The sequence below is a fragment of the Rhyacophila brunnea genome, unplaced genomic scaffold (assembly GCF_057557595.1).
Source record: "Rhyacophila brunnea isolate RB1 unplaced genomic scaffold, BYU_Rbru_1.0 scaffold_4, whole genome shotgun sequence".
Classification (NCBI taxonomy): Eukaryota; Metazoa; Arthropoda; class Insecta; order Trichoptera; family Rhyacophilidae; genus Rhyacophila; species Rhyacophila brunnea.
The window spans coordinates 28,983,453-29,010,997 of NW_028233068.1; the positions used below are offsets into that span (position 1 = coordinate 28,983,453).

At 33.7% G+C, this 27,545-nt stretch overlaps 1 protein-coding gene across 4 annotated transcripts in view; it reads left to right on the forward strand.

The window, feature by feature from the left end:
• LOC147067220 (mitoferrin-like) overlaps positions 1–26,689 on the forward strand; it is a 54,340-nt gene extending 27,651 nt beyond the window's left edge. Inside the window, exons 3-6 of one of the 4 annotated variants that reach the window (XR_015071521.1) lie at positions 9,397–9,527; positions 11,415–11,471; positions 15,741–17,470; positions 23,318–26,689. Coding sequence is in view for 1 of the 4 variants with exons in the window: in XM_085954515.1 (XP_085810641.1) it covers positions 9,397–9,527; positions 11,415–11,471; positions 15,741–16,486 (934 nt within the window). In the remaining 3 variants the exon portion in view is untranslated. Of the gene's footprint in view, positions 1–9,396; positions 9,528–11,414; positions 11,472–15,740 lie in introns of all 4 variants that reach the window. The other 3 variants (XR_015071522.1, XR_015071523.1, XM_085954515.1) reach the window with 3 other exon arrangements.
• Positions 26,690–27,545: the final 856 nt, after the last annotated feature.

A 27,545-nucleotide genomic window follows, 5' to 3' on the forward strand; every position in this document is an offset into this window, starting at 1 on the left:
ACGGAAGAGCTAGACAAAATAATTATAAAGCCATTTAACAGAATAGGAGTGAGGACCTGATCGAAGGATCCCCTTCTAGAAGAGAAGAGGCGATATGACAGCGAGTCGCAGTCAAAGCCTCGGTAAAATCACAAAAAAAAAAAAAAAAAATCAAAAATAGGATGCAACTGCAATTTAGTAGATATTTCGGTACAACTGGGTTTACAGGAAGCCAGGCGAGAACCACGCCAATTTTGGTAAAATTCATGAATTCAAGAGTGAAAACTTAACCGGCTACCTATATATCGGTTATCTTCAAAATTTGCTTACCGCCGGCTTCCTATAAACGTGTAAACCGACAAGAACCGATATTTCTATTATGTATTTTTATTTTCTTCGCTAAGGTGATTTATGTACTGTTTCATAACATCTTTTTACAGATAATTTATTACCTATTATGAAGTTGGTTTCGTATATTATTGAAGTTATACTTCTTTTGGGGCGTTTGGTATATAGTGAAATTGAGAGTTGCGCGCGCACACCGTTACGAAAGTGCGCGACGGTATGAATTTAGCTGCGAATCAGTCAGCAGTATACAAACGCAAGTTTGATAGTCGAATTGTTCCGTTGCCTAGGCAATGAATTTATTATTGTCGTCCATTTGCAATTTCTTACGTAAACAAACGATTAAACGCCAGAGTGACAGTTGTTACTTTACAAATAAAAACAACTAGAAATAATTATATAATTTAGTAATATAAGTTACAGTGTATAGAAATAAACAAACGGCGCTCCAATAAGCGGCCCCTTTTCTTGAATGTGTAATTTAACAAGATGATTAAGAGCTAGTCGATGAATCTAGGTTATCAGTATAAGTTTTGTTTTGTTACGCCAAAGAAGTATAACTTCTAACACGCGTACATAAGTACACACACCGATTTTTTTTTCGCGTTCCATAGGTTCGACACCACTGCACGAGGCAATCCTTTTTGTCTTACAATGATTGTCAGTACTCAGTAGAGCACTGGTTGCAATAATATTATTGAATTAGTGGAATCACAATACGTTCGAATTTGTAAAACTTCCGTGCAGCCAATTCCGCTCACTATGAATTTCAATCAAGCCCCCTCTATCTAGGGTTTAATCAACCCAGTATAAATAACTATTTATTTTTGAATTTATGTATAATGTATTAAACATTACCTGCAAATAAATTAGTTATTAGTGTTCTAAAGGCTCATGGGGATCTTATGTGTGGCGTATCTACTCCCCTAGAGTCTAGAGGGGCGCATAAAAGAAAAGCGATTTCTACTCATAGAATAATGGAAACATAGAATGGCAGTCGTCAGATGTGTTCGGACATCATCCGACACACTTTCTATAGTCTATTAATTTATTCTAATATTGTAAACATCCCTCAGTAGTTTTCATCTTTCACGCTGGCCGGGTTTATTTAAACTCAGGCGGTCAAATTATTTTTTCTACGACATGGGACCATTGATATGGTATATCAATGCATGGGACGATACTTTTACCGATTTCACGAAGCGGAACGGCGCTCCGGTCCATTTCGAGCCCTGAAATTAAAACACTTGTATTTTATCATCATAAACCAATACTTAGGTACTTAATTTCCCATTCGTTTCGGTCCTATTTTGGATATTCTTCATTAATCGTTTTAACTGTTATTCTATTGTGCAAAGAGCCTACACCGTGACGGTAAAAGGAAACTGCGCCGTAGTTTAAAGCGTGGGGGCTGTCATTTTCTCTTTCTTGCTCACTATTACCAGTTGCCGTGATTGATGCAATTCGTATTCTGTTATATGATGAGGTTACGAGGGGTTGCTCGTGATTAATTTGAGGATAAAAAGATTACAATAAAAACATATTTTATTACATAATTACAGTGGGCCTATGTTGCGATTGATGATACACGCCTTGCCTGCAACAATGAATCATCTCAATTCTTTCCATCTTCTTCTTTATCATCAGTATTAGATTCCTCGACATTATTTAATTTACATTGCTATGATAAAATAATATTGCAAAAGTTCGTTTTAAAGGTTTTTTTTTTTGTTTATTGCCATGTAGGTTATGTATCTCAAAGAAATTCGAAATTGTCGCTTTACCCACACCCAGTTTTCTCGAGACAGCACTTGTATGTGTTTGTATTATCTAATTGGTCTGCATAACAAATAATTAAATTAAAGCCAACAACCGCAATGGATGGCCTATCAAAATAATTATTTTTATCGCCAAATTACCAACATTTGCGTATTGTCAATTAGATTCATCATTAATCATTGTTTAATTAGGAGAATGTTTTTAAAATGATAATTTTTCTAATGAACACAAAGCGGTTAAATATTAAAGTTAAATCGGCATATATTGTTTTTGACTGTGCAAAAAATATTCTTTGGGAACGATTGTCGTATTTTTTTAAACTGTTTACTCCGAAAGGGGGTGATATTATTATAGTTATGTTTTTTAAAGTGATGATAATAAAAAAATGTAACAGAGAAATCATTATGCGTTGTTAATCGGGATGATCATACGTCTCAAAGTGCGGCCACACCGGCAACAAGTCGCGCGACAACTCGTTAAATTTTACGATAATTATCATAATTGCTTAAGAAATTTTACGATAATTATCATGCTTATCGTAAAATTTAACGAGTTGTCGCGCGACTTGTTTTCGGTGTGGACCCGGCATTAAAGTGCGGCCACACCGAAAACAAGTCGCGCGAGAACTCGTTAAATTTTACGATAAGCATGATAATTATCGTAAAATTTCTTAAGCAATTATGATAATTATCGTAAAATTTAACGAGTTGTCGCGCGACTTGTTGCCGGTGTGGCCCCGGCATTACGTCTACTGGTAGATCTCATATATTTTAATCTGAATAGTCGAAATGTACTCTGTTAATTAGTTTTTTTATACTTTTCAAATTATAATTGGTTTTTTTGCCGACTGTTTTTGTGTCGAATTTATATTACAGTATAATCTCGATTATCCGGACCAAATGGATATTAAAATGGTTCAGATAACGAAAAATCCGAATATGTACCGAGTCGAAAGAAGCTGGAACCAGGAACTTTCTCAGTGTACTCATTTTTTTCAATGTTGATAATCTACAAAATTGCAATTCTTTGTTACTTTGTAGTCCAGTGAAAACAGATTCTTCGTGGTATTCGTTAGCTGTTAATTAATAGTCGTGTGAATGATCTGTTTTCAATATCATCTTGATCCATTATTTGTACTGTACCCATTTTATGGAACATATTTTACTGAAAATATTTTTCATCAATTTAGTTTTAAGAATATCTGGGATTCTTCGATAGAGGGAGTCTGTTTTACCGATTTTTTACCCGAAGCAATCAAATTTCGTGATTTTTTTTATTACTTGATTGTGAGCTTCTTCCATCCTCGGACGTAGACGTAGAAAATTTACTGTATTATTGGTATATTCACCACGTTCTTTTTAATATCCGAGATCCTTGTCCATGTCCAACTTACCTTTTGATGATGGTTCAATGAATTTTCGTTTATTTGTTTTGTAAAATTTTGATAATCGCGAATCTACTGTATACTTACTATAGTACCTATAATACCTATAAAAATATAGCTTTGGTAGATTAAAGAATCTCAAAATCAATATTACGCTTGCTGGCCTCACAAATTAGTATCGACCCGTAAAAAATACGACGCCGGACTGGATTCGAACCTGCAGCCATCGGATCCCGGCCGTTGTTGATCGAATAACAAAAATAGTTTATTAAATTATTAGCAAGTGCAAGTATCTACGTTAAGACTAACGTTTGGAGGGATTCCTCACGCTGGCTAGTTATAAAGATAAGTACCCACCTATCTATAATTATTGGTAACTTGATTCTAACCACAAAAGCCACTCGTCAATATTAGCGAATTTTGTAAAGCACTCCAGTTGTTTATGCCTTCATTTTAATTTCGTTGTAATTAGGTAGGGTGGAGTTGGTGTGGTGGCGTTATATCTTTATCAAGATTTTTCTTAATATGTAGGTATATTTAGGTGTTTTCAAATTATGTATGCTCAATAAAGAATATTGTATTCATAAATCTAGCGAATTATTCGTTGCATAATCGACATTGTTGATTAGTTCTTCAGTTTCCTCAAATAATTATTATGTGCTTCTTGTTAATTATAATACTCAAAACAGAACGTTTATTACAAATTATTATATAAGCTAATTGCAAAAAACTACACATCACGGATAAATTAAATGGCCGATAATGTATTTGACAGGTTACCGACACGTTGTAACTTTGATTGTGTATTATTTATTTACTTATTAATTTTTATTTATTGCCTTATCATATTATGTAGTTTATCGACAGTTTTTTTATCATTCTATAGGTGAATAAGTATAAAATACGATTATATTTTTAAAATATTGTAATTATTTTCGGCGCGTGCTTATCTTATCGATATGTAATTGGTTATATCCGACGCCAAGATTAAAAATTCAAAGAAATATGATTTAATCTTTCAAACTTTCATATTATGAATATTATGTTTAATGAAAAAAATACAGTTTTTTGTTAGTAGGTACCTAGGTTCCTTCTGAAGGCTATGACATTTAACTAACTTAGGTTGGGAAATGTTGTGTAGGATATTTTTACGTGCGGTTGGGAAACTCAGCCCCTCTGTAGTTAACACGGTTCCACCCTCAGACTAATAATATATGTAATAATTACAAGATAAAAATAACTTTTTATATACCACGTTTTTAAATTTTCTCTTGAATCATATAAACTTGACAATTCTATGTATTAGTATATACTTTTTTTTGTACTTGATAAAAATACTGAATAAATATAGAATACTGAAATGTTATTTTGACATTTCATATTGATTTCCATAGTAACGTACGTATATATTAATAATTTAGTTGGTAGGACTGGAGACACAAGAAAAAAATTGTACTGGACAAACAAGAATACGAGCTAATAAAAACGTGGTAAAAAGAGTGACTATTGTTCGGCAAATGAAACCGCGTTTCTTGCGTATAACACACAGTAGATTGTAGAACCTCAATTTTATTATTATTAACTTAACTATGAAACGTTATGCTGGGTCCACACTGGCAACATGTCGCGCGACAACCTCGTTAAATTTTACGATGAGTATGATAATTATCGTAAAATTTAACGAGGTTGTCGCGCGACATGTTGCCAGTGTGGACCCGGCATTATAGGTACCATCATGTTGCTTCTCAGTACGGCGACCAAATTTAAATACAATATAGTTAACCACATTTTCTATTAAATTAACTAAAAATAATTACCACTAACTTTATATTTAATACAAAAACAATAAATTTAAGCAACACGTGCTCGCAGTTTTTAAATGAATGTAGTTATTCAAATCAATATTTACCGGTGGAGTTTCTAATAAATATTTAATTCAGCACCAAAGTACGTGTTTGCTACGTCGGTCCCGTGCAGCTTCGTTTCAGGACAAGGGAAGCACTAAAATATTTTCATTCTTACACGTCTATAGCGTCACGGAAGACGGCCATGCACAAATTTCGGCTGCATATTATACACGACGGGTGGAGATGGGTAACCCAAATCATGCTCCAAAATAACATGAGCAATTTGATTATCTGTTGTTGATTGATTACCTACAATAATTGTTGGCACAGTTAACACGTCTTATTTGATTCCAAATGCATTCCATTAGAGTCTCCAATTGGGTAAGAATAAATAATTGGATATTCTAGTGGAGTGCATTTGGAATTAAGTTAGACGTATTAACTGTGTTAATCAACGGGATTAATTTGACAGCCCGCGGTTAACGCGGTCAAGGACGACCATGTAAAAAAATATCACGCCTGACAGTCAACCTGCCGGGATAATTAACTACATAAATACGACATAATATCATATTTAACACTTTTTATTGATTTTGGAGTTAAGTGGTATGTTAGAATAGCCCTGCCTGCTGGTGTAGATATTATTCAGCATCTCGCAGTTAGTTGCATTTAGCGGGATGGCGCGTGTAATAATATTTGATAGCTATCAGAATTATTTTTACTATCGAAATATTTTGGTGCGTTTTAACCTATAAATTAAGCGTGGATTTTGCCATCCTCCTGAAGCGGTCTCTTATCAGTTTGAGGAATGGTTGATAGTCAGTCATCCGCCCAAATCTGTCCGTGGTCAGTAACAACACAGTCGCGCATACTGAACACTTGATTACGTGTCAATTTCCAGACGCGAGATTTCCGCATGGACAATTCCCAGACTGGCTGTATCGAAAGTGGACAAAAAGAACGATTTACGCATAATTAAATTATCTATAAAATTTATCAGTACAGATACTAATTTATAATTGTTGTTATATACGTTATGCCCATCGTGCACCTTTTCAAACAACGCCGCGCTACTCGTCATTTTTTTATTTCTCTTACATGGTCCACATTTCACATGCATTCGTAATTGCCGGTAATACGAGGGTGGGTCAATAAGTCCTTAGAAAAGCCGACAGGTGGCGCGACTAGTACTGCAAGCGGTTTGTTTTCATGCAGCGGCACTACCGATTCAGTATGCTGCGAAGTTTCAATCAGATTGGTCGGGTTGTTTCTCGTACATTTAAAAAAAAATTTGCTTGTGGAAAATGGAAAAATGGAAAATGGAGAAAATTGAGTTTAGAGTTGTTATTAAACATTTTAATATAAAAGGGTTAACAGCAAAGGAAATAAAAAATGAGTTGGATTTAGTTCACGGCATATCTGTTCCTTCACTTGCAACTATTTATAACTGGTTAAATGAATTTAAACGTGGTCGTACATCAACAAAGGATGAACCACGCTCAGGACGTCCTGTAGAGGTGACTACACCAGAAATGATCAATAAAATCCACGATATGGTGTTAAGTGACCGAAGATTAAAGTTGAGTGAGATAATTGAGGTTACAGGGATCTCAAAAGGTAGCGTCATTTCTATTTTACATGACAAATTGGGCATGAAAAATATTTCTGCAAGATGGGTGCCGCGTTTGCTCACAGTCGACAATAAACGCAGTAGGGTGGTGGCCTCTAAAGCCCTGTTGTCGCTCATGCAACGCAATCCGGATGAATTTTTTCGTCGCTTTGTGACTGTAGATGAAACATGGATACACCACTATACTCCCGAGACGAAAGAACAGTCAAAGCAGTGGATTGCGAAGGCAAACCATGTCCAAAGAAGGCGAAAACCGTAAAATCAGCTGGTAAGGTTATGGCTACTGTATTTTGGGATGCACGTGAAATTATTTTCGTTGACTATTTGGAAAAAGGAAAAACAATAACAGGGGATTATTATGCATCTTTATTGGACCAGCTAAAAAACAAAATTGAAGAAAAACGGCCTCATTTAAACAGGAAAAAAATCCTCTTTCATCACGACAATGCCCGTGTTCACACATGTTTACGATCAATGGCTAAAATTGAAGAATTGAAGTTCGAATTGGTCGACCACCCACCGTATTCGCCAGATTTAGCCCCCAGTGACTTTTTCCTTTTCCCAAACTTAAAAAAATGGCTAAGTGGACGACGTTTTTTTTCAAATGAAGAAGTCATCGATCGGACAAATGCTTATTTTGAGGACCTTCCGAAAACTTATTTTTCTGACGGTTTAAAAAAAATTGAGAAACGTCTAACCAAGTGTATTGAGCTCCAAGGAAATTATGTTGAGAAATAAAAAAAAATACAAAAATAAAACCTGTTTTAATGCTTTTTTCTAAGGAATTATTGACCCACCCTCGTACCTACGTCATATTGGTTAAATAATCTAGTATATCGGCTATTTTCAAAATGTATTTGCCGCTGTATTCCTCATAACCGAACTGTACCTATCATTATAATATTATTAATCTGTAGCTTGATATTGTTTTCGGATAAAATACACAAAATGTATAAATTTAAGAATCTGAAAACTGTGGTACTTTTCCATGTGTCTTTAGATCATTAAGATCATTAGGTTTCAATACTTAACCGTATTTTACCGTGACAAGATCTGACCTCAAGTACTGTAATTGTTTTAAGATGCTTTGCGGGTGGGGTCAGAATCAGACTGGGAAACCCAAACTATTTACGTCATAGTAACAATGACAGATGCATAATGCATATTATGATATACCAAAAACCAGCTTTGACAATTAAAACAATCTATAAAAATGCCATTACAAATAAAAACACGCGCGTTTTTATTCTTTTTTTTAATTTGGTGTGAAGAATTGAACTTCAGATGTTTACGGAGTCAAGAGTAATACGTCATGTTGGCTGTCCGTATTGGTCTTCTGAGGTCTGCATCCATGTCATTATCGGTGGTAATGCTGGATGCCAGAGGTAAAGTCATCGGTTTTCTCAGAGGAGTATTAAACATTTACGATTACTACTTAAGTATAATTTGAAATATCAAATTGTAGATAGATAAGAGACCAGCAAATGGTGCCGGAGGGACAGGCCAATTTATTAGAATAGTAAAAAGGGAGTCATTTTATCGAGCAACTCCTGGTTATGCTCTCTTTTACTTCCACTCAGCCGCCTGCATCCAAGTTTTTCATCAAGAAAATTAACAATTTGGCGTGTTCCAATTAATTATATTTATTTTTGAACAGAGAATTTCCTACAATAGTATACCTAAGTATTTAATTAATGTTAAATAATTATTAAGTTTAAATTTCTTAGTACTTATACTTATATAAATTTAATATAGCTGTAAAGATGTTGGTATATTTTGTATCAGTTAAGAATGTTTTAGGTATTGAAGCGGTGGAAGAAACCGTCTTGACCGTTATTAAATTATATTGAATGAGTAGGTACTTACTACATTTATTGTGCTTTATATTTTAAATTCATAAAATAAACGTAAAGAGTGATTTCTTAAGCGTCAATTACATTAAGCTTCTTTACGAGCTGTTTGTTGGCGAATTAATAATCTGCCTGTAAAGTCGCCCAGTGTAATCATCGAACAAGCTAACATGTTCGATGATCACACTGGGCGACTTTACAGGCAGATTATAAATTCGCCAACAAACAGCTCGTAAAGAAGCTCAATGTAATTGAAGCTTTACCTACCTGCAAAAATGTTAATAAAATGCTAACTGCACCTATGACTTATTTCTTTGTGGCCAAACCATAAATTCCTATTTAATCTTTGTTCTCGTGGAAATAATGTTCATAATTACGATTTTTTTGAAACGCGCGGTTTTTGACGTTTTTAATAATTGTTTTACGAAAATCTAGCATATTTTCTTATATCTATTCTCTGCACTTCAAGACTCCTTCCCCAGCAAGCAGGCCTCTCTAATGGCGATGTAACCAGCCCGTTGCGGCGTGCGATGTACTTAATTATGATTAACCCAACAATCGATATTTTTGTTTTTGTTGCAGACCTGTTCGAGGAATGTCTGCGGTGGTGATGGGCGCAGGACCAGCCCATGCTCTGTACTTCAGCACGTACGAGTTCTCCAAGGAGTCGCTCAGTCAGATGACCAGCCAAAAACACAAACACCTCGTCTATGGTGAGATTGGTATTTTTTTAACCTTTGTGATGTATCTTTTATTCTCACTTTAGACTTTTACTTAGTAGGTATATTTTTATGGGTCTAGGACGATTTGGCACCGCGAACTGGCCTCCGGCGATTGGCCTCCGGTAATTGGCCGCCGGTACAATCGGACGCCGGCCCAATTGGTCGCCGACCCAATTGACCTCCGGGAGGATTGGACGCCGCACAGTTGAATTAAATGCGCAAAGGAATAGACGTACGTTACGATTTGTTGGAGTAAATAAGCAAGTCAGTTTAATATGCTTCTATCTTCTCAGTAGTTGTACCTTATACATTTCGCGCTTGACACATTTTTAATATAGATTGAGAATAATTATTATGCCTTATGATGTTTATTAAAAGAAAATAATTCTTCCCTCGTTAAAACTTAAAGATGTGCATAATCAATTAATTTATTGTCTATACATGGGTACTTATTTATATTTACAACAAATATTAAAAATAATGTTAGATGTTAGAATGAAAATATTATATTTCAGTGTTTTATCGACTTAATATTATAATAAAGCTTAAACATGTATATTATTATGCATAAATGCGTATTTTAAGATAGTATGAAATTACAAACAAAATATTAAGTAAGTTATCTGCTAAGTATAAATGTTTCAGTAGTTTGATTGATAAACTACTTAGGTACTGGGTGCCTGACGAAATCCCGAAGGCCGAAATCCCGAAAAATAAAAAAAATACAAACATTGCGCAATTTTTGCAAGAGAGACAAAAACCCATTTTTTTGTGGAAATATAAAAAAATTTAAAATACAAACATCAATAATTGCGCAATTTTTGCAAGAGACACAAAACCCAATTTTTGTGGAAATATAAAAAAATGTAAAACACAAACATCAATAGTTGCGCAATCGTGAATTGCGCAATTTTTGAAAGAGACAAATCCCATTTTTGCGGAAAATGGGTTTTTCCGATTGCGCAATTTTTTTCGGGAGAGACCATTATGTAGAACGAATGAATTTTGTGTCTCTTGGAAAATTGCGCAATTTACGATTATAACTACTGAGAAGATAGAAGCATATTAAACTGACTTGCTTATTTACTTCAACAAATCGTAACGTACGTCTATTCCTTTGCGCATTTAATTCAACTATGCAGCGTCCAATCCTCCCGGAAGCCAATTGGGTCGGCGTCCAATTGGGCCGGCGTCCGATTGTACCGGCGGTCAATTACCGGAGGCCAATCGCCGGAGGCCAGTTCGCAGTGCCAAATCGTCCCATTCCCTATTTTTATTCGTGAAAGGATGCTTAAATATTAAGACGTTTGTTGTTTTTTTTTTGTTAATGAGTATATCTACAATCGGTGGCCGTTTTCCTAGGCTCTCAGAAAGTTCAGAATTTGTAAATAATCAAATAATCTTAGGTTTTTAAGTGTAAGAATTAATCATTGCAGCAAAACTCTATTACTAGTATGACAGGGTAAATTTCGCAAGAGTGCCTCCATGCCTGTCATAAGTCACGAACAATGTAATACAATCAATATTATATATGCGTGTACGTTAATCTGACTGATTATTCAAATAATTAATTAAATGCATGTGCAACTAATATTGTAAATTCAATTCAATTTATCACAGAGTGCATATTTATATTATATTATGATTTTTTTGCTTGAAGTGGTAGGTAGTCAGCCATTCGCTCAACCCATTATATGGATTGTCCGTGCTCTAGGTCAAGCACACATTTTGATTGTGGAGTAGTGAGTGGCACGGCGGTCGTATCTGACACTGTGTGTGCGAGATCGATTCCGCATCCGGATTTATTGATCTTTTATTGCAATGTTCAACATTATGTGATTTCCTGATACTTACTATTTATTTTATTTTCCTTCACAGGTGCCTCCGGGTGCTTAGCGTCACTAGTACATGATGGCATTTCAAATCCAACAGAAGGTAATGTTCAAAATTAATATTATTCATATTACACAATATTATTTAAATATAATTTACCAATATATATTATGTGATAACCATGGCCCCCACAAGGGGGGGGGGGCACAGGTCTGACAGGTCTTTAGCCTCAGGGCCTGGGCTTAGGGGCGGCCCGGTGTGGCAGGTCGACCATAATAACACAAAGTTGCTCTAATAGTTGAAAAAAATTCGCCTGCGGTTCTATTTTACCTAAATAATATTAACGTTTTAAAACATGAGGCTGTGCTTTGTATTATATTGCATTATTAAATGATAATTCAGCTGTAGAATTTTATTTTATAATAATTTTAGTGCGTTTCTAATAAAAAATGAGTCGCATGTTACCATGAAAGGGGGTCGCGATCAGTGGCTTCGTAATAAATGATGGCGAGTGCCAACAATTCAATAATTCTTTGGTGCTCAAAAGTGCTCAAGTCAGTTTGGTTGCAGCTGAAATTTCTTTTACTTTATTTATGTATAATTATAAAATTTTTGATATTGTGTTATATTCAATGTTTTGAATAAGTAATTATTTTACTTAGAATATATTTTTTTTCAATTTAAGCTATTTCTACAAATTAAAATATCTATTTTTTTTTTTACATAATATGACAAAATCTATGATACACAAAAAGAACATAATTCTTTAGACACATTGGCATCACACTCTTAATGTCGTGAAAACGCGACTTATGAACTTTTACATTACAACCATAGAATTCTAGTGGATTTATTTAAAAATGCAATAAATCGCTAAAAATACCCCACACATCACATTTGGATTAATCTTTGCGATATGTAGGGGAGACCGCCAAACATCCTGGCCTGGGGGCCCGTTTCAAGATGCGGGGGCCATGGTGATAAGTTGTGATGGGTCTTGGTTACTGGTTGTGTGATAATAGGCTTTAAATATGGGTATTAGCTGCGCAAACAAATCTTGATCTGTTAATATTATCTCAATTAATAATCTGCATTTTTCACAATACTCATGACTGGGGTCAATTCAAACCAGTTCACGGAAAATTTACCGCGGATTAAATAAACGTAAAGTTTATATTCTTATATTTTAATGCTAGGTTTTATTTACCATTTGTTTGATTACTTTATGGTTAATACATTATTCGGGAATTGAAAAGAAAACCCACTGCTGTAACTTATTTAACTGAATTTGAATTATAGGATCTTCAATCCGTATTGTTTAATGTTTGTGAAAATGTGATGAAAATGTTTGACATAAGGATTGAAGATCCATAAGAGAACAAAACAGAATTCTATTATTGAATAATATATTTTAATATTTCGTTTTAACATCCCTATTTTTTGCCGATCCCACCTCTATTGGCACCGATACGAATCTGAAATGTACTGTGATTGTACAATTATAGGGGTACTTATATTTTGTCAAAATTAGTGTAGATACATAATAAATGATATGATTATATGGAGTCAATCACAATATTCGCACATTTCTATACGTATCTATCAACTAGCCATGTTCTATTAAGAATGTACCTACCTATATTCGTATACCTACCATGTTACAGGTACTTTAATTCAAGTTAATTTAGCAGGTTATTTCAGATGAAAATCATATTATGCAACCGATTTCAAAAATTCTGATCAATAAATGAAGCTCGATCCGAGATTACTAACCCTAGTTCATTCTCAATCTCAGACATATTGTAATTTTGCAATAGACTTAACATAATTCGTCCATCCGGTAGCAAATTGACCCTAGTTTATTTAACTCATATCAACGCAGTCCTGTTGCGGTAATTCGCTCGTACTTTCTGTGGTTTAGGATATGAGCTGATATGTGGTCAAATACCTCCGTAAGCCCATATTTAGTGTTGTTTATAACATAGATGTTTCATTTTTAAACCTAAATGCTCATACTTCTGCAAATATATCAGCCATGTCTAGAGTTGGGTATTTCTCGAGAATAACTCAATCTCGAGATTCGGGATTTCCAGAAAAGAATTCTCGAGATATCGGGAAATTTAAAACAAACTTGTAAAAATCCTAAAATCAGTGTAAAAACAGACAAGTTCCAAAAAATATGATTTTTTTTTATTAATCTAAGAAGACAAACAGAATAGAAGTAGGAAAACAAAAATAATTCGAAACATTACTTATTAAAAAAGGAATTCAAAAAACACAGACTTTCAATCGCTGCGTCTGACAATCGCGTACGCTTTTGAGACACAAAATTCCCTGATGCTGCAAAAATTGCGCTCATTTTGAGTCGACGTTGGCTTAATTGTGATAAATGCCCCCCCTATCAGTCATTGAACGTTTTGTGTGTTCTGTTCACTTTTTTCGTATAGAAAATCGTTTTTTCAATTAATATTTGATAATAAAGAAATCCCGAATCCCGAGAAAAGATTCTCGAGATCCGGGATTTCTCGAGAATTCCCGTCGGGAAATTCCCGAAACCCAACTCTAGCCATGTACACAGCTTGACTCTACCCTTCGCTGTATTCAGCCGGTCGCAGGCCATATTATTTCAGTAGACATCCGTGACATTTTTGATTTGGTCCGTCCATCTGGAAGTAGCTCTTCCCCCTGCCCGCAACCTTCGACTCGACCAAATACCACGAGTTTCCTAGGTTGTTCAGCGCAGGCTAACATAGTCTGTCTTCAATCTGGGATTTGCTGATAATGGGGTCGTTCGTCCGTTTTACAATCAACCGCCTCTAGCACCGAATTTCAAATGCGTCTAATCTCTGTCTTTCTCTTACTTTTATGGTCCACCTCTCGAAGTCATATGTACAAATTGGGAAGCTTTTTTAGTCGCTTTGTGTCAGCTTCACATATATGTACCTTTATCAGAGATATAAGTATAATATATTCGGTGACGACGTCTATATCGTTTTTGGCATTATCCTAGGTTGCAGCGTAACGATCCAAGAACATCAGTTTCGTCTTGGATATGTATATATTTAGGACGATCGATACAACAATAAGGTATAAGATATTATACTTAAACGTTGTATTAATTAAAATGTATAGTACCTTATTTTACGTACCGTAATTGAATAATGATCAGGACCAGATTCGTTTGCTTAAAACGGCATTGCCAACAGCTATTTATACAAATTTAATATACCTACCGTGAAAACATGTCCAATAAAAAATGATATTTTTCGTGAGCAGTATCTACTGTAAAACAAAACTTTCCAATCAATTCCACTTTGACGAAATGTGGTCTAAAATTCTATTTAAAAAGTCTATTTGTTTTATTGGTGCAGTAACGTACAACAGGTGTTTATTTTTACACATGCAGGCGATAAATAATTAGCCGGCAATCGAAAGTTATGTTATGTTATAACTTATAGTACATTTAAAAAAATGTGGCTACCTACGTAGGTACCTAGTTTATTTTTAAGTTGAATGTTTACATTGGTTGTCAGTAAATGACAAATGCGGAGAATTAATAATAGTTTGTTGTTTTTCGCTAACGCCTTATTATTGTACTACTACTTGCCTGCCTCAATTGTGTGGCTATGTTTTGCGTGTTTTCGGCAGTGCGAATGTATTATACAACATTCAGTGTATTATTAAATATTAAAAAAAACGTGTCCGTATGGAATAGATTGATGATGTAAACCGGTTTATAATAAATACTTACTATCCTCTTATAGTTTAGTAAGTAAAAACATACAGAGGCCGTAGAACCATGAATGATATTTTTTCTTTACTAATATTTATTTCTGTGTGTATATTATAATAATAATAAGCAGCATAGCTATTTGTACTTGTTATAAATTGTGATTAGTCATGTAATGATTCTAATTATTTTGTATTTTTTCTTCTATTTCATGTTGCTGGCTCCAATCAACGCTGACTTCTCGGATCACCGGTTGTATTCAAATATTTTTATACAATTAAAATAATATCGAATATAACACCAATTTTCCACAACTAACAATTATTGTTATGCACGTTGTTTATAAAAACAAACATTGACTCATTATGGCAACTCATCTTTGCCGTATATCTAATCTCTGTTTTGTTGCCAACTACATGTTAAATCCTTGGGCGATGATGGGCATCTAATCTGAATGATTCATTTTAATCAATGATGTTTCTATATTTTTTGTTTGACACATATTTGGTTCTTTCCTAATCGCTGATATGATTTTTCCACGTATATTTTATCGTTTTAAAATATGTATTTTCTGTTGGATTATCGTTTTACGAATCTATGCTAATGGTTTGTTTGTTGGTATTTGAATTGTCCGTTAACAGTGGTAAAACAACGATTACAAATGTACAACTCACCATACAGAAGTGTAATACACTGTATTAAACAAGTGTATCGCACAGAAGGCATGAAAGCCTTTTATAGGTCATACGCAACCCAACTAACAATGAATGTCCCCTTCCAATCAATACACTTCACAGCGTACGAATTCATACAAAATGTAACCAACAAAGAAAGAGGGTACAACCCGGCGGCGCATATGATATCGGGGGCGATCGCCGGAGCCATCGCCGCCGCCGCCACCACACCGCTAGACGTCTGCAAAACGGTACTCAACACCCAAGAACCGGGCATCAGGGCGAAGGGATTCTTCGACGCCGTACAACACATCCTGAGGATCGGAGGCCCTACAGGTTTCTTCCGAGGAATACGAGCGAGGGTCTTATATCAGATGCCCGCGGCAGCCATCTGCTGGTCGACGTACGAGACGTTCAAGTTTCTCCTGATCGGCAGAACGGAAGGCGAATCATTGAAGGCGGCCGAGAAACTGAAAGCGGACAAGGATAAAGTCATCAACCTGAGGTTAGTTCTCCCGCAGGCTTCGGTGAAGGCGGAGAATTCCGAGTCGGAGATGTCCGGAGGATCGTCGACGGGGCCGTCCAGCGACGGCCTCAAGGGCTTGAAGACGATGGAGCTGCCGGCGGTGAGCGGCGCGAACCTTTACGGAACCCTAAGCCTAAATACGGTGCACCACGGTGACTGCCAAGTACCCACCCTTCGGAATACGTAGGCGCAGCGAAACGTGATCCCCTGTATATTAAATTTACCAATCCTCGCTGGTGACTTGTATTCGGAATAAATCACTAATATTGCTCTCCCAACAGCCGTTCGCACATTATGCCAACTATGCGACGCATTATATTTCGGTCTCTTTTGACTTTGGAAGCAATTCGATTGAGAGCAGCTCGCATTGGCTGCTAGTGAGCAATGAGCAATGAGCATGCCTGAGACAACTCGAATATGGGTCTACCGCAGTGGGATTAATAATTTAGTCTTCCTTTGTAATGCACTCCGGTTCTGCAACAGGTCTTTCTATCATCGTACACACACTACACATTAGAATATTTTAATTTTTTCCGGATGTCAAGTTTATTACGATTCGTTTGCTGCTGTTCATGCAACATATTATAATATATATATGTATCTTCATTTTCATTAATAACAAGTTAATTCACGGAATCATTTGATACAAGACTTAATTAAACTATGTGTCTTTGAATTTTTTAGTCTTATTTGTACAGCCGTTTTCAAAATAAAGCCGTCTATCTGTTCACTTTTCTCGCTGTTTATTGGAAGTTGACACGACATATTTTAATAATTATTTTCAATGTGTATTTATTATTAACGATTAAGTAAGTGATCGAGCGGAGTGCATTTTGAAGTTAGATTAATTTACCTCAACAAAAACCTTGTACATATAATTATATTATATATTATTATTATTCATAAAAAAATATTATATTATAGACGAAAGGTACTACTCTCCCGTAGATTATTTGGCTGGGAATGAGCTGACGCTTTGATAAATCTAGATGAAAACTGGCATTTTCACTTTTATTTATTCTCTTTATGTTTATACAGTGTAAATTTAAATACTCTGAAAATGACAGCGTCGTCGTGTATTCACTTGATTGTCTCCAGTATTGGAGACAGTCAGTAATAATTCAGGATTTAGATTGAAGAAGGGCCTAAGTGAAAGTGAGGCGTTCTGCTGGTACAGTACAGTGGTTTCTTTTTATTTCCACCAAAAATCATTTCGCTTCAAGCAGTTATTTATGTCAATTATAAATATTTAAACGCGTTTTTCTCAAAATTATAGTTTAGCTTTTACTATCTTCTTCTAATCAACTCCTTAATTGAGCATGCATCTTCGAAGTAGGTACCTACCTATTGTCGAAAGGATCGATGCATTTTTAACAATTGATTAAACACGGATTCATTTTTTTTCTTGCTGAAAAAATACTACAAAAGCTTCTTTGATCCACTGTAGGATACCAAATGATGCGTTCGTATTGACTGACAGATTATTATTATTATTTGACCACGTGTCTTGCCAATTTTTTTCATATTATATGCAAATAACTGTTTATTTTAATTTTAATTTATGTCAACAGTCAATTTCGCCACAATCACCCGGGTGGTGTTGAAATTATAGATGCCCATAAATATTTTTGTTTATGGAAAAAATGACAGTTTTTGATTTCACGTAAAATTTTAATGTAATGTGTATTTTGCATTTATTAGTTTTGCCATTTATATTTTTATCATATAACTAGAATAACAACACACAAAAAGAGTCGAAAATTTTGTGCCAGAGGGAAATAACCGTGGTTGTGTAAACAAACTATTTCCGTTTTTTTTAATTATAGGTATACTCACCTAATGTTATTGCCTATAAATACACTTAATCGTGCTCACGTTTTTCTTCGTTGATTCGTACATTTTATAACATTTGCAGTGGATGTCATTTGACATTATAAAATCATGTTACTTTTCCGCTAAAAATGTGTACAATAAATATTTCTTATTTTAGACATTGTAGTAAGTATATTTTTCATGCCCTGTTGATTTCGCTTCGCTGCTGAGTCTCGTAGACCCGCATATATTTGTATGTATACAATAACATAACCTTCAACAGTAATAATTCACGATCAAGGACCTGAATTCCTGCAACGGTGCGATGGTGTGTTACCTCGTTGTCAACCGTTATTATTTGTTGTATTATAAATTCAATTTCGCTACTACATATTTGACAACTGGTAGTAATAATGACAGTCACGATTTCGAAAGACAATCGTGGTTCAGATAATACGACAGAAATCGCTTTCCTCGTGTCATTAGACCAGTCGGGTTTCCCGCGTTTTTCTATAATTTGACTGTATGCATTATCGCATAGATACTGACTATTATCATATTCAATGTTGTTGGCTAAAATATATACAGGTTAAGAATATAAGTCTTTTCACGAGAACCAAGTTTAAAAAAGTTTTTGATGATTCGCAACTAATTAATACGACACACAAGAAATTTTAAGCCTTTTGTGGACTATTCAAAAGTATCGAGAATAATGCAAAGTTGGCAACGCTGCATTCATATTATAGGGTTAAATTTGTTTTCTAGATTACATGTATGGTTCAACAGCTGGCTCAATTATCAATAATAACTGTATTATTATAATCTGCAATTTTATATGTCTGAATTATTGCTAGGTCATCCTAGTACGGACGACGTCGTTTAGGTATCTAGAACTTTATACATTATGCAAGTCATGTATATCTCGATTTTCCTGGTTACAGTCACTATTTCTAGTATCGACTCTTCTTCTGAGTATTATAATTAATTATCCTGTTTCTGATGTTATTGTTATTTTTTTTACTACTGACCCATAGACAACTACACTTCAAGGCCCTACAGGTTGTATGATTTGGTCAGATCAGACGTGTTATCAGGTCTTGTGCGGGTGGGTGTGTCGTCGTGATATTATTCTGTCGGGATGAACCTAACCTAACCTGGAATAAAAAGGATACTTTTTTTATGAATTGCTAATACCGTATGTGTAAATAAGTGGAAGATAAGTCAGAAAAAATGACTATCAGTTGAATATATCAAATTAACACCGCTAAATGAGTGACATTCACGAAGAATATTATATATTATTCACAAACAAAGTCGACCAAGAGATCATCTTCTTTTGGCTTCCTGAAAAGTAACGATTTTCAACTTAAATTCATATTTCTTCCGCACACATTATAGTTAAAGCGACTGCTGTCACTGTCTCACGTCTTCGGTGTTTCGATTTAAAATGAGACACGTTACATGCGTTCTGCTCAGGCAGGAAGCAAAATTCAACCGACAGGTCAGACGTAAAGTCAGGCCGTATGTAGACAATACTTTATTTAGTCAATCTGTCCAAATCATACGGTCTCAATGGTATTTTATTTGTGAATATGTTAACGTTGAAGCATAGTTTGTCTTAATTAACTATAATTTGCATTAAAACCTATTGCATTTTAATTTATATCGGATGACTTTAGTAAGTATTTAACAATTGATAATCTAACCGCGCAAGTGTTAAAAATTTCCATTCCATAATCGATTAATTCACAATGCATCAAATCAATCGCGATGACATAACGTACTCGCATATCGTAGAAACGTAATACAGCGTCGAACCGTCGTATTATAGGTACCTACCCACTGATATGGTAATGTTGAATGTGCAAGTTGGCGCCGCAGGCATACAATACAATATTATAAAGAGAAAACTTGCTTCTTATCCGATTCAGGCGGCAGTTTTTTTTTGGCAGAGTATTTTATGGAAGTATATTCACTCTGTTACAAGCCGTGTAGAACAAGTCCTCACACTGGATTAATTCAGGTCCAGTGTCTTCTTCGCGTAATTTTATGCAGTCAGGACAAGCATTTCCTCCCTATTCGTCGCCGTCCCTCGATTTTTCTTTAAATAAATAAAAAAATTGACCCGAGAATAACAGAAGTGTTGTAAAAGAAGAACGAGTCACTTCAGTCCTTGCAATAAATGAATTATTCCTGTCACCGTTTTCGTTCGTTATTCAATTTATTTGGCGGTTTATATTGGACCCATGTGAGTTGTTAGGTGATATGAATGTCGAATAGTACATAATGCGGTTTAAATGAAATATTTTTTTTTTTTCATGTGACTGATTTCATGAGAAATATGACACTTTGTAGTAGGTAGACTAGCTACATTATTAGTCGTGGCGTTTGCTATGTCATTTTATAGGGGGAGCGGGGCACGGGGAATTTATTCAAATTGATGTAGGTAAAAATAAATGAGGCAAAAGACTAATTTCGCCAACACCGAATCGTAAGTACCTACTCTACTCTTCTGCATCATAAAAGTCCTGGCGAGTTGCAGTAAGCCTGGTCAGCCTACTCGATAGCAATCATTTATAATTGAATTTCCAAGAAGAGATGACGTTTTTGATTGTGTATGCATATAGATATCGAGGCAATACCTACTTGGTATGCATGTGATCTTTCCTTCATTGATTGATTTGTTTTTGCGTTTCTTCTGCGGCAGTCCGATGTAGCCAGAAAAAAGAAATCCCCGTTGGAAATCCACATTTGAATGTTTTTATAATAGGTAGCTATCGAACACGTTTGATAAACTTTGACTTCCATGCAGCTTTCTGGCATAATTATTTTCAGTGATACATGTGTTGTCAAAATTATTTGTACAATAATGATAAATCTTTATTTTATATATGATACACTAATTAAATATTATTGACATTACGTACAAGATGTAATCAAATTGGGTTTATAAATTATAATGGCCAAAGAAAACATATTTGCTTCGTTTTTTACCTCGGCTGCTTCAAGCAACCTCCTCAGTTCTTCTTGTCTCGATATTGACAGCTTACAGTGCTCGCGATTTTTTTCTGTATGCCTTCAAGCCATAGAAGTCGAGGTCTTCCTGCACCCCGTCTTCTTCTAGTCCACTAAAAGGCGCTTCGTCTGTGCCTGTTTTTCCAACTGTCATTCACAAATAATAATAAAGTAAGCTAGATAGCAGAAAAAAAAATGCTAGATTTTCTCAAAATTTAAAGTGTCTAGAATCTAGCATTTCAAAAAATACATTATTTGAGATTTTTTTTTTTATTTCTTCATATTATTTATAACATTCGTAGTTATAATATTTGTCACACCGCTATTGGACGAATACAATCAGTAAATGAATAGGTACGAAAGAGCACGGATTGCACCAAAAATCGAAAAACGTGGCAAAATTGGCATCATGCAAATTATATCGAGTCATTTGTAAATATTGGTGTTTTTTATTAATCAGATCAAGGTTTTTTTCGAACGTGTCCATGCTATTGTTATTATTTATACAATATTATGATCTAATATTCAATGATTTATTGATTGCTGATAAGGTCTTTGTATATAATATTTATGAACTGCTGATAAATTCCCAGACATACTCTTCTAATGTAAAGCAGGATGGACGTACTATAAATAGAAAACAAGTTAATTTAAAAAATAAATTTACCAACATATCAGAAGTAAACATTGCAACATTTTTTACGCGATTGTCTCGAAAATGCATAAATAGGAAGCTTTCAGCAGGGTTGTCAAAAATAATTTGCTCTTTCGACGTATTTACCATTCTAAAATTCGTTGTGATGGTGAATGGTCATTTTTCTCTATATAGTTTTTCACATAAAGGCGATAACATAAAATTATATGCCATCAACTCTGTGGTTACATATTTACATTGAATTAGAATAAGTATATTTTAAATGAGAAATTAACAGTACTTTTATTTGGAACATTTTTAATGCCTAATGGACTAGTCTCACAGAAATAAGGGTGTAGAAAATCTTCTTTTCGATGTTTTTCTTTATTCATACTATCAGTTCAATTTTCAGGCGTACCTAGCTTGTTTTTCGACATTTAATTTAACCGCTGATTCACCATCGAAAGTTATATAAGTACCTAGTACGCTGAATATTTTTTACGTATGCTACCTTAAAATTGCTAGATAAATGTATCTGTTTTTTCTTATTCAAGTATAACATAATCGTACATTTTATGTGACATTAATTTGCAACTATGTATTATTTTTTACTTCAAAATAATGTTTCGTCTAAGCTAAGTTGTGCGCGCGCACACAAGCTTTTCGGGCAGCGCATTTGAAAAATTATTTGTGCACGTTCTTTTTTCTGTATGAAGCATAATTTCTAAAATTATAAATAATATGAATGATCGCCTCTCGAAAGTTATTTTGTATCTAGAAGCCTACGACATCACAATTCTGGTTCATTTCGCGTCCGTCTATAATAAATATTATCACACAATAAATTTTTACATTTCTTCATTTAGTTATATGAACATGTTTTGTAAATGAATAAAATATTTTTTGAATGAATCCGACTCTTCGCGTGTGAATCCCTATCGAATGACCTTGCCACTTGGAACCGATCAAACAAAACAGTCGGGTCGCAATGGAAACGCGGGGTTATTCGCTTGGCCTTCAATTGGTTATATCAGTACAATGTTACGGGATCGATATATTAATTTACTCACGCCGCATCTGACATTAGCTTATGCCCACTCTTCGTCTTCTAATAACTAATTATTGCGTGATTATTATTACGTCGAATAAACTTTGATTTCCTATTATGCGACTTTTTATGTTGGGAAATTTTTGATTTGTCGCGTCTTTTTGTTACATAACCTGGGGACGTTTTCCGATTTTCATTATGTAAATTTACATTAATTAAATTACTTTTTTTATTTATTTACTTAGCTGTTGGAAATTTTATAATACTACTCTTATAACATGGTAGCTCCTGCTTTCAGATTGTTGATTATAAGTATACCTATATTATGGTTTTTTGTGCGTAGTGACATGTAAGTAGGTATATGAAAACTGAAATGTCATTTCGCACGAAAATTGTATGTATAAAATAAAACATCCGTAATTAATAATTATTATTGATAAGGGGGGTAAATAGTTTGAATTAATTATTATAAAATCCACATTGATGACATTATTTTTTATCACTTTTAGATCGTCAATTTCAAGATGAATGTTCACTGTTTAATTTTCGAATCGGAGAAATCGTTCATTCAAAACGAAGCATTTTACGTATACCTACCTACCTATTGAAAATTCCCTCTGGAACGAAATAATGCCAAGATTGCAAGCTCTCACTTAACAGCCAAATACAGTATTTTTTTTAAATACCTAGCTATTTCAATATTGTAAAAATGTTATTTTCTGTTTAATATGTCAACTGTCCCAGTGAATAGGGAAATGTTATTCATGTAAATTGTTTGCATTTTTGTAAAAAAAATATTTGTGTTGCTTAATTTTTAATATAGTTGTAGCATAGCATGCTTAGTTAGGTACAGGTATGTACGGCAAAAACCCAATTTACTCTCAAAATTGTTAAAAATTTTGCATTAATAACAGTACCATAGCCTACCATCAATGATGTTTCACAAATCTGTTGTCCAATGTAGAACATAATATTACCTGATGGTGTATTATAGTTCCACAATTATATTAATTAAAGTAGAATACAATATTATGTATAATTCTTATTTCACATCATTTAAAATAATGATCTGTACTGGTTTCGTCATCTTCGATCGGGCATTCTTAACTGATTAATAACAATCGTGGTTATTTTTATTATCTGTCTTTATAATATAGAACCTTTGTTAATAATAAAATTATTAATTCATGTTACCTATGCATCAGTATTGCTTAATAATTATTCTTATAATTCTCAATTTTAATAGTCTATCTTTTTAGATTTAATAGTTGTTTATATAAATGCATATTTAATGAAACGAGGTAAATTGAATTTAATTATTTTTCAACAGAGAATTTTTTCTAATATTGTACCTATTTATTGTTATCATACAAATGCATTTTTTGGCATCAGTTGAGAAGTCCTATTTAACTGGACGAAACAGATTCTGGTCGTTACTAAATTGTATGGAATAAGTTTTATATTATATGTATTTAATTTTAATTGATACAATATGTTTCCACCAAGAATAAAATGACAGTTAACAACATTACGGTTCTACAAACAGATATAATGATTCTGGGAAATAAATGGGAATGTATTATACCCCTTCTTAAAATCTTAAAAGATACATTTTTGTTTCAAGTATGTGGATTGTTTACCTGCCTTTGTGCACTATCAAGTGTATGCATCAATTAAAATACAATCACATTCCCAGATTTTAAAATATCATACTTGCTCAATTGTGGAAAACACCCAAATGTTTTATTTCACTGAACATTTTTTACAAATGATACTAGTAATAATGAAATATTAACAATCACACATTAAAACTATTGAAGATACTCATTGATAATATTACTAATCTGTCTTGATTTGATTACTTTGGAAATACTAGTTTATTTGTTTTAGACATCTGATAATAAAACAATTAAATTAGCCCTCGGAAAAAACTGTACCATATTCTTCTTGGTGATATGAAAAAAATATGATTAATTATTATTGTATTATATTATTAAATAAAACGTAATTATAACTACATATACCACATTGAAACTAAGGTCCGATAGTTACAAGAAAGAACAGGGAAAGGTCCATAAAATACAACCCGATACAACAGCAAAGATGAACGCTTTCGGCGATAGATAATGCACCTTACTTTCGCTGTGGTGTCCTTATATTGACTCTCGAAATATGTTTTGGTGGAAATGTTTGGGAAGTTAAGTTTTTATGCACAATTTAAAATTTATTTTTATTATAAATATCCTCCCGCCATGAAATTATTGAACGACGTTTTCATTAATAATTAACATCATAGGCTCTACAATCCGTTGCGGGGAAGGTCCTCTACAATCTCTTTGTATATGATTTTTTAACAGATTTTTGGCCTTGTTACAAAGACACAATCAAAAAACAACGGGTGAACTTGCCAGATTTGGGATTCAAACCCACGGCTTCGGAAGTGGATATTCTAACACCTGTGCGTCTTTTTATTATTAATCGTTATTATTCTTCAATAAGTAATTATTATTATGGTAGTCCCGAATTATAAATATGAATATTGTCTAATATAAACTTGTCATCTTGAATGTTTCTTTCCTAAAAGTATTTATATTGATGAGAGATTTTTTCATACTGAAGCAAATGGTTATTTTTTTTAAACCCTGTTATAGATAGTTAGCCATGTCTCATACTGATTGATACACCACGGCTAGATTTCCACTATATTAGTGACATATAGCCGTGTGTATTCATCAGAATTATTTTATTAGTCCTATAATATTATCATCCTTTTAAATAGTATTTAATATATTATTGACTTGTTGTTTCATTCTTCAGAAGACTGTTTCATAATATTATGTACATAAATAATATAGTTTCTGCAAAAAAAAAATGTTATGCGTAATTCTGACATGCATCTACTGATTGTCCAAAATAGTTTCAAAAAATTCAATGATGTCTCATTTATTTACAATATTTGTGTCTAAAAAATCTTCAAGTAGGTAAGGTAGAGCAAGAACAGATTCTTCTGGCATTGTGGCCACGACAAAATCACTCTGGAACATTGTTAGTGTCATTTGAAAGTAACGATACCAACACCTAAATAGTCACCCACACTGCCAGACGAATCTGATACCACAATACCGATGAGTTTTTAAATTATTAATAATTTTTATTTTCTATTAATATATTCCCAATTCAGATTATTTGATATTTTTATTGTTTTATTATCAATGTGTGTGATGAAGAACAATTATTATAAATATAAAATTTTACTATTAAATTAAAATTGCTTATGGTGCTAAATTAGAATTTTACTTTCAAAACCTAACACTATTTTCTGACTTTTTTACCATACCATACTTTCATACTGAATCTGTCGTTTATTATTATATCTTTATGGTACATTTGATATTGTAAACAGTCTCTGAAGTTGTTACAACAAATAATTTTTATAAAAAAAGTCAAATTTTATTAGTATTATTCGTAATATTAATTTAGAATGACACAGATGGATAGAACTCCCAAATTATATGTTGAATAGATGATTTAAATTTATATAAAAAATTGCACAAATTGCAGAGTTCAATTAATAAAAATAGATTTTACAATGACAATACACAAAAAATGTTAAACTTAACTAAAACTTTACTGTAGCATGAGCATTGGCCATTGGAATGCAGTCTATTCAATCATGCCAGAAACCAATTTGATAATAAATACTAGTGCTCATATTCTAATTTTTAGGTTTAACATAAAAAACCATATATGAAAAAATATGGCATTGGATTTCATCATAAAATATTGTGGATATGAAAATATGTTTTAGGGAGGATTTTATTGAACTCTATAAATAAAACTATGTTGATCATAAAATGAATAATAAAAGTTATTTGTTACATTATCTGTATTTTTATTACTACACCACCTAAAAAAAATTTCTTCCGCTACTATTTCAAATAAGTAATAAGTTTTCGCTTACTAATTTTTGTTTTTAAACAGATTTCTTCATGAGATGAAAATTAAAGATTGGATTGATTCAAGATGTGGTTGTCTTAAAAACATTGAACAATTTCCCTTAAGACTAAGAGCATACATAAGTGAAACGGCAAATAATTTTCAACAATAGGTGGGATGAAATTTCGCATTCATCACGAATCGCCGAGCGGCGTTCGAGGTGAGAGCACATAATTTTTTTTTGTGATGGCGTCGTAAGAATATATTATATCGTGGAAAGATGATTAAAAAACGTTATGCCTGTACTCGAAAAAGAAAACATGTCAATGAATATATTACTATTATTACTAATATAACAATAAACAACACTAAATGGACGCATGTTGAATTTGTATGACAAATTATGTCCCTTTCGGCACGCGTCATTAGCACAATCCACACGTCGCATAGTTACGATCTTTTTAGACCATGCCTCAGCTGAGGTATAGCATTAAGACCTCTTTCAAGCATTTGACCAAGAGCTAAGAAGGTTTCGGGTGACTTGGAGACGTAGAGTTGACTATTAGAGATATTACATAAAATAATAGAAAAAATTGTAGCGAAATATTGCAGACATCTTTGGGTATACACCATTGATGGCACTTCGTAAAGAATAGCTAGAACAACATTCAACTCAATGTGGAATGTCTGGGATTCCCAGTTGTACTCGGTCAGAATCAAATAGCATTTGTTCATAGCTCACATTCTGCTTGTGCTGTTTTAAAGCAGTACCTTTTCTTAAAGCTTACCAGATTCCGACGT